The 7,930-nt window shown below is 44.0% G+C and overlaps 1 protein-coding gene across 2 annotated transcripts in view; it reads right to left on the bottom strand.

The window, feature by feature from the left end:
* Positions 1–7,930, bottom strand: part of lasp1 (LIM and SH3 protein 1) — a 129,298-nt gene that overhangs the window by 22,420 nt on the left and 98,948 nt on the right. For both annotated transcript variants that reach the window (XR_008725633.1, XM_055656806.1), the window contains exon 4: positions 5,926–6,033. Coding sequence is in view for 1 of the 2 variants with exons in the window: in XM_055656806.1 (XP_055512781.1) it covers positions 5,926–6,033 (108 nt within the window). In the remaining variant the exon portion in view is untranslated. The remainder of the gene's footprint in view (positions 1–5,925; positions 6,034–7,930) is intronic.

A 7,930-nucleotide genomic window follows, 5' to 3' on the forward strand; every position in this document is an offset into this window, starting at 1 on the left:
GTAACTGGGGTAGCTGCTTCACAGTGCCAGAGGTCCGGGTTCGATCCAGACCACCGATACTGTCTGTACAGAGTTTGTACGTTCTCCCCGTGACCTGCGTGGGTTTTCTCCGGGAAGCTCCAGTTTTAGGATGGATTAGGAGGGCCAGATAGATCAGCCATGATTGAATGGCAGAGTTGACTTGACGGGCCAAATGGCCTAATTCTGCTCCCAACACTTGTGACCTCCTAACATTCCCCTGCCTACACACTCTCACAAGGGGCAATTAGTGGGCTAATCATTTACCTGCCAGGGCATATTTGGCACGGGAGGAAACCAAAGGGGACTTGTGCTTAGACAGGTACATGGATAGGACAGGTGGGACTAGTGTGGATGGGGCATGTTGGTTGGTGTGGGCAAGTTGGGCTGAACGGCCTGTTTCCACGCTGTATCACTCTATCTAACACACAAGGAGAATGTCCAAACGTCCAAATCTCAGTGGATATTTCACAGGCAGAAATAGATAAGATTCTTAATTAGTACGGGTGTCAGAGGTTATGGGGAGAAGGGAGTTAGGAATGGGGTTAGGAGGGAGAGATAGATCAGTAGTGATTGAATGGTGGAGAATATGTGTGTTATGATTGTGTTTATAATTTGTTTGGTTGTTTTGTTGTTTGTCTTTTGCACAAAAGTCCGCGAGCATTGCCACTTTCATTTCACTGCACATCTCGTATGTGTATGTGACAAATAGACTTGACTTGAGTAGACACGATGGGCCGAATGGCCTAATTCTACTCCCTTATGACCTTATGCCGCACATATAACACCCAAGGTCAAGATGGAACATGGGGCGGTGCGTCCTACATGGTAAAACAGACTGTGCATTAGAAGTTATACACATGGGATGCCTTGCCTGTTCAACTGAGATGCCTTCATTCTTTAACACACAAATCAAGTTTCCAACCAGGCATCCACTGACCCGTTGTAATCTCCAATCCCCGACAGGCTCGAACATTCATGAATGCAATTTCCAGCATCTTTAAACAGTATATATATATATATATATATCAACACTGCCATCTTGATAACTCATGCATAGCCTGTCAGTGTTCACTGCCGAATAAGGTCTCCTTGAGCTTGGTATTTGAAGGTGAACGCAGTGTATGAATCCACACTAGTGGGGAGAGACCTCCTTCATATCGACCGGGCAGCTCTGTGGCACGATGATCAATAAATGCAGTAACGGTCACAGCATGAGAATCAATCAATAATATGGGGGGAAAAAATTGAAATAAACCGCACACCTTTATGACAAAGATAAGACTACAAAATGCTGGAGTAACTCAGCATTCCTTCTCTCCAGAGATACTGCCTGACCCGCTGAGTTGCTACATGTGCCTATCTTCGGTGTAAACCAGCATCCGCAGTTCCTTCCCGCACATATACATCATTTTTTGATACTCATAAAATCATTTTTCACACAGAGAGTGGTGAATCTGTGGAACTCCCTGCCACAGAAGGTAGTTGAGGCCACAGTTCATTGGCTATATTTAAGAGGGAGTTAGATGTGGCCCTTGTGGCTAAAGGGATCAGGGGGTATGGAGAGAAGGCAGGGGCGGGATACTGAGTTGGATGATCAGCCATGATCATATTGAATGGCGAATGGTGCAGGCTCGAAGGGCCGAATGGCCTCTACTCCTGCACCTAATTTCTATGTTTCTATGTTTCTAACTCTGAAGTAGCTATTCTAATCCAACTTTAATAAAGTCCCCTCCAGTCTCTGCGTCATCTCATTTTTCACGCTGCTAAAAGCACAGCGTTTAGAACTGGTGCCATCGAACATGCATGGACTTGCTGGAGATGTCGAGAGAAGAATTCTGCTGTTAAAGTTGCAGCCGCAAGACTCCACTGAATGTAATGCTGCAAGCTACACATACCCAGTGAGCAGTTCCCAACGGCACTACAAGTCTTGCTTCTCCGAACGGCTTGCCCCACCCCAGTCATTCCTTCTCCCCACTCCTATCTAGCAGAAGATTGTTTAAGAAGGAACTGCAGATGCTGGAAAATCGAAGGTAGACAAAAATGCTGGAGAAACTCAGCGGGTGCAGCAGCATCTATGGAGCGAAGGAAATAGGCAACGTTTCGGGCCAAAACCCTTCTTCAGAATGAGGTTTAGTTTAGTTTATCGACAATCGGTGCAGGAGTAGGCCATTCGGCCCTTCGAGCCAGCACTGCCATTCAATGTGATCATGGTTTAAGTTTAGTTTATAGATGCATTGCGGAAACAGGCCCTGCGACCCACCAGGTTTACTGCGACTGAAGATCCCTGTAACACAAGGACTATCCTACGCGCTTTCTGCCCTACACTAGAAGGTGTATACTACACTATCCAATACTAGCATTAGTCATAGAGTCAAAGAGTGATACAGTGTGGAAACAGGCCCTTCGACCCAACTCGCCCATACCGGCCAACATGTGCTGCCTACACTAGTCCCACCTGCCCGCGTTTGGTCCACATCCCTCCAACCCTGTCCTATCCATGTACCTGTCAGTATCCTACACACAAAATTTACAATTTTTTACCAACACCAATTAACCTACAAACCCGCACGTCTTTAGAGTGTGGGAGGAAACCGGAGCACCCGGAGGAAACCCACGCAGGTCAGGGGGGAGAGCGTGCAAACTCCGTAAAAGACAGCACCCGTGGTCAGGATGGAACCCGGGACTCTGGCGCTGCAAGACAGCAACACTACCCGCTGCGCCGCCCGTTCTGAAGAATAAAAGCACGCACCACCAGACTCGGGAACAGCTACTTCCTCCGCTGTTATCAGGGTTCTGAATGATTTCAGAAAATTCATTGATAAATATGTCCGGTTCGTAGCCTGTGAAAAGTGGTCACACTTTGCAAATCGCAACCTTAATGCCAACTATGTTTTTCCTTCAACAAAATATCAAGCCCGTGCAGAACTTTAGCAGCATAAACGTGAAAAAAAATATATTTTTTAATTAGATTCAGGGGATTATGTTCTTTCCCTCAGTTACTATCAATTAAAAATATATGATCTTTACTATTGCTTTACAATTGTTTACCTATGTTTGGTTACTTCATATATGCGGCACGCACACCCCCATCCACATTAACGGGACGGAGGTGGAACGTGTTTCTGGCTTCAGGTTCCTGGGAGTCTACATCTCCGATGACCTCTCTTGGACCCACAATACCTCTACTCTGATCAAGAAGGCTCACCAGCGTCCTTTCTTCCTGAGGAGACTGAAGAAGGTCCATCTGTCTCCTCAGATCCTGGTGAACTTCTACCGCTGCACCATCGAGAGCATCCTTACCAACTGCATCACAGTATGGTATGGCAACTGCTCTGTCTCCGACCGGAAGGCATTGCAGAGGGTGGTGAAAATTGCCCAACGCATCACCGGTTCCTCGCTCCCCTCCATTGAGTCTGTCCAAAGCAAGCGCTGTCTGCGGAGGGCGCTCAGCATCGCCAAGGACTGCTCTCACCCCAACCATGGACTGTTTACCCTCCTACCATCCGGGAGGCGCTACAGGTCTCTCCGTTGCCGAACCAGCAGGTCGAGGAACAGCTTCTTCCCGGCGGCTGTCACTCTACTCAACAACGTACCTCGGTGACTGCCAATCACCACCCCCCCCCGGACACTTATTATTTTTTTATTCAAATCGTTTGCTATGTTGCTCTTCCAGGGAGATGCTAAATGCATTTCATTGTCTCTGTACTGTACACTGACAATGACAATTAAAATTGAATCTGAATCTGAATCTGAATATGAAGTTTGTGTGTGTATAATAGTTGTATGTATATATATGTCTGTAGGTATTATGGGAAATTGCCTGGGGTAGCATTATTATTATTAATTAATTGATTTTTAAATATGGTTAAATAAAGTGTTGGGGGAAAGGGGTGAGATTTAATAAGTTATTCTTCTTCTCACTCCTTTTCGAGCTTGTACAGACACAGAGTTGGACATTGGAAATTTGCTTTTTGTTCTTTTCATTGCTTGTAAATATTGATTGTAATCTCCAATTGTTTGATAATTTCGATTTTGTTACTATTAATGTCTTTAATGTCTTTACTTGTTCGGAATAAATAAAATAAATAAATAAATAATAATAAAATGATCTAAGCCCAGTAGATAACTTACCGAATAGTGAAAGGCTTGTTATACAGTGGATGTGGCGAGGATGTTTCCACTAGTGAGAGAGTCTAAGACCAGAGGCCACAGCCTCAGAGTACAAATATGTATCTTGAGGAAGGAGACGAGGAGGAATTTCTTTAGAGGGTGGTGAATCTGTGGAATTCATTGCCACAGACGTCTGTGGAGGCCAAGTCAATGGACAGAGGATTGGACAGGGTAGATGCAGGAAAAATATTCCCAATGTTGGGGGAATTCAGAACCAGGGGTTCACAGATTAAGAATAAGGGGTAGGCCATTTAGGACTGAGATGAGGAAAAACATTTTCACCCAGAGTTGTGAATCTGTGGAATTCTCTGCCACAGAAGGCAGTGGAGGCCAATTCACTGGATGTTTTAAAGAGAGAGTTAGATTTAGCTCTTAGGGTTAAGAGAATCAAGGGATGATGGGGAAAAAGCCAGAACGGGGTACTGATTTTGGATGATCAGCCATGATCATATTGAATGGATCGAAAGGCCTAATGGACCTATTTTCTATGTTTCTATGATATTTTTTATGGCGGAGATTGATAGATTCTTGATTAGTCCGGGTGTCAGGGGTTATGGGGAGAAGGCAGGAGAATGGGGTTGAGAGAGAGAGATAGATCAGCCATGATTGAATGGCGGAGTAGACATGATGGGCCGAATGGCCTAGTCCTGATCCTAGAACTTATGAGCATGAACAAAAGGATGAATATGGTGAGTCTTAGCCGTCCCAATGCTGAAAATTCTTCATCAAGAGTCCTTAAAGGTCTTCTGTACTCGGGACAAACCGCCATGAGTTGTGCAGTGGATACTCACATTGCTGACAATTTCCTGGTTCTTCTTGATGCGTTCCAACTCCAACGTATTATTCAAAAACGAGGTTGAATAAATTTTATCCAAACGTCTCTCCCAGATGCGATAAATGTTTGTTTCAAAACGCTAATATAACACATTCATTTGTAGGATGTACAAAGTTGAATAAATTTTGGAGTGATATATTTGATATATTTACAAAGATTTTCAAGTCAAGAATAGAACCCAAAACGGAATGGATTATATTTGGAATAATAGGAGAAGATACCAATTTAAATAAAGATCAAAATGTTTTTTTTAATTATGGGTTAATAATTGGAAAGAAATTGATACTTAAATTTTGGAAAAATACAACCACACCAACTGTTAAAATGTGGATTAGGAATATGATGGACATAGCACGCCTTGAAGAAATGAGACTCCGACTAATAGATAAATATGACCAATTCTTAAAGAGTTGGTCTCCTTTCATCGACTTTTTGGAATCATGTGATGCAGCGGTACCGTAAGGATTGCTGATTTCAGTTCATGACGCGGATAGATCTACATCTCCGAATACAGATTTGAAAAATTCTCTTTTAAGGGGCCTTCTCTTCTATTTCTACTTTCCACTTTCTCTCTTCCTTTTTTTATTTTTTATATACACACTTCACGTTTTTCTACTCTCTACCATCTATTTTTCCACTTTTTCCCCTTTCTATTGCTTTCTTTTTCTTGTTCTGCTTACTTCTTTCTTATAACATAAAACTAGAGGTTGTACATAGAATGGATTACGTTATTACATAGTTGGCACCTAAAATTAGGTGCCACTGTACTGTTTTGTGATGTATTAACTTCTAATAAAATAAACAAAAGAAATCTAAAAAAAAAAATAAAAAAAAAAAGAGTCCTTAAAGGTCTTCTGTACTCGGGACAAACCTCCATGAGTTGTGCAGTGGATACTCACATTGCTGACAATTTCCTGGTTCTTCTTGATGCGTTCCAACTCAGGGGTGTTGGCCACTGCGCTGAAACCTTTCCCTTTGTTCTTTTCAAATTCTTCCTTGTATTGGACCTAGGAGGAGAGAGGAGAACAGGTCAGAAACTTAAACCAACTTCCCCGACAGAAACCAGAGCAGTCCCAAGGTAGGAATTCGAAGAAGGATCCTCACCTGAAACATCACCGGCCCATTCCCACCATATAGACAATAGACAATAGACAATTGGTGACTTAAGGATAAGGGGGAAATCCTTTAAAACCGAGATGAGAAGAACTTTTTTCACACAGAGAGTGGTGAATCTCTGGAACTCTCTGCCACAGAGGGTAGTTGAGGCCAGTTCATTGGCTATATTTAAGAGGGAGTTAGATGTGGCCCTTGTGGCTAAGGGGATCAGGGGGTATGGAGAGAAGGCAGGTACGGGATACTGAGTTGGATGATCAGCCATGATCATATTGAATGGCGGTGCAGGCTCGAAGGGCCGAATGGCCTACTCCTGCACCTAATTTCTATGTTTCTATGTTTCTATGGTGCAGGAGCAGGCCATTCAGCCCTTCGAGCCAGCACCGCCATTCAATGTGATCATGGCTGATCATCCCCAATCAGTTCCTCCCTTCTCCCCATATCCCCTGACTCCGCTATTTTTAAGAGTCCTATCTAACTCTCTCTTGAAAGCATCCAGAGAGCCTGCCTCCACCGCCCTCTGAGGCAGAGAATTCCACAGACTCACCACTCTCTGTGAGAAAAAGTGTTTCCTCGTCTCCGCTCTAAATGGCTTACTCCTTATTCTTAAACTGTGGCCCTTGGTTCTGGACTCCCCCAACATCGGGAACATGTTTCCTGCCTCTAGCGTGTCCAAACCCTTAACAATCTTACATGTTTCAATGAGATACCCTCTCATCCTTCTAAACTCCAGAGTGTACAAGCCCAGCTGCTCCATTCTCTCAGCATATGACAGTCCCGCCATCCTGGGAATTAACCTTGTAAACCTACGCTGGGCTCCCTCAATAGCAAGAAACTCAGCGGGTGCAGCAGCATCTATAGAGCGAAGGAAATAGGCAATGACACGAAATGTTGCCTATTTCCTTTGAGTTTCGAGCCAAAACGTTGCCTATTTCCTTTGAGTTTCGAGCCGAAACGTTGCCTATTTCCTTCGCTCCATAGATGCTGCTGCACCCACTGAATTTCTCCAGCATTTTTGTCTACCTTCGATTTTCCAGCATCTGCAGTTCCTTCTTAAACATAGAAACATAGAAAATAGGTGCAGGAGTAGAGGCCATTCGGCCCCTCAAGCCACCACTGCCATTCAATATGATCATGGCTGATCATCCAACTCAGTATCCTGTACCTGCCTTCTCTCCATACCCCCTGATCCCTTTAGCCACAAAGGCCACATCTAACTCCCTCTTAAATATAGCCAATGAACTGTGGCCTCAACTATCTTGTGTGGCAGAGAGTTCCAGAGATTCACTACTCTCTGTGTGAAAAAAGTTCTCCTCATCTCGGTTTTAAAGGATTTCCCCCTTATCCTTAAGCTGTGACCCCTTGTCCTGGACTTCCCCAACATCGGGAACAATCTTCCTGCATCTAGCCTGTCCAACCCCTTAAGAATTTTGTAAGTTTCTATAAGAAACTTCTATAAGAACAATCTTCCTGCATCTAGCCTGTCCAAACCCTTAAACTCTGGAGTATCTCAGCGGGCCTGGCAGCATCTCTGGAGAGAGGAATGGGTGATGGAATGGTGAAAATGATTGCACTGCACCTCGGTACATGTGGCAAAGAATGTACCATGGACCATTGACCTCTCTATTGCAAGGGCATCCTTATCGAGCTCCCGGCCAACACTTTTCCTCAAAAAACCAAAATGATTCTTTTTTTGAAGATTGGTTGCTATTAAATTATGAATGAATGAATACATTTATTGGCCAAGTATTCACATACAAGGAATTTGCCTTGGTGCTCCGCCCGCCAGTG

This window comes from Leucoraja erinacea, chromosome 27, assembly GCF_028641065.1.
Source record: "Leucoraja erinacea ecotype New England chromosome 27, Leri_hhj_1, whole genome shotgun sequence".
Classification (NCBI taxonomy): domain Eukaryota; kingdom Metazoa; phylum Chordata; class Chondrichthyes; order Rajiformes; family Rajidae; genus Leucoraja; species Leucoraja erinaceus.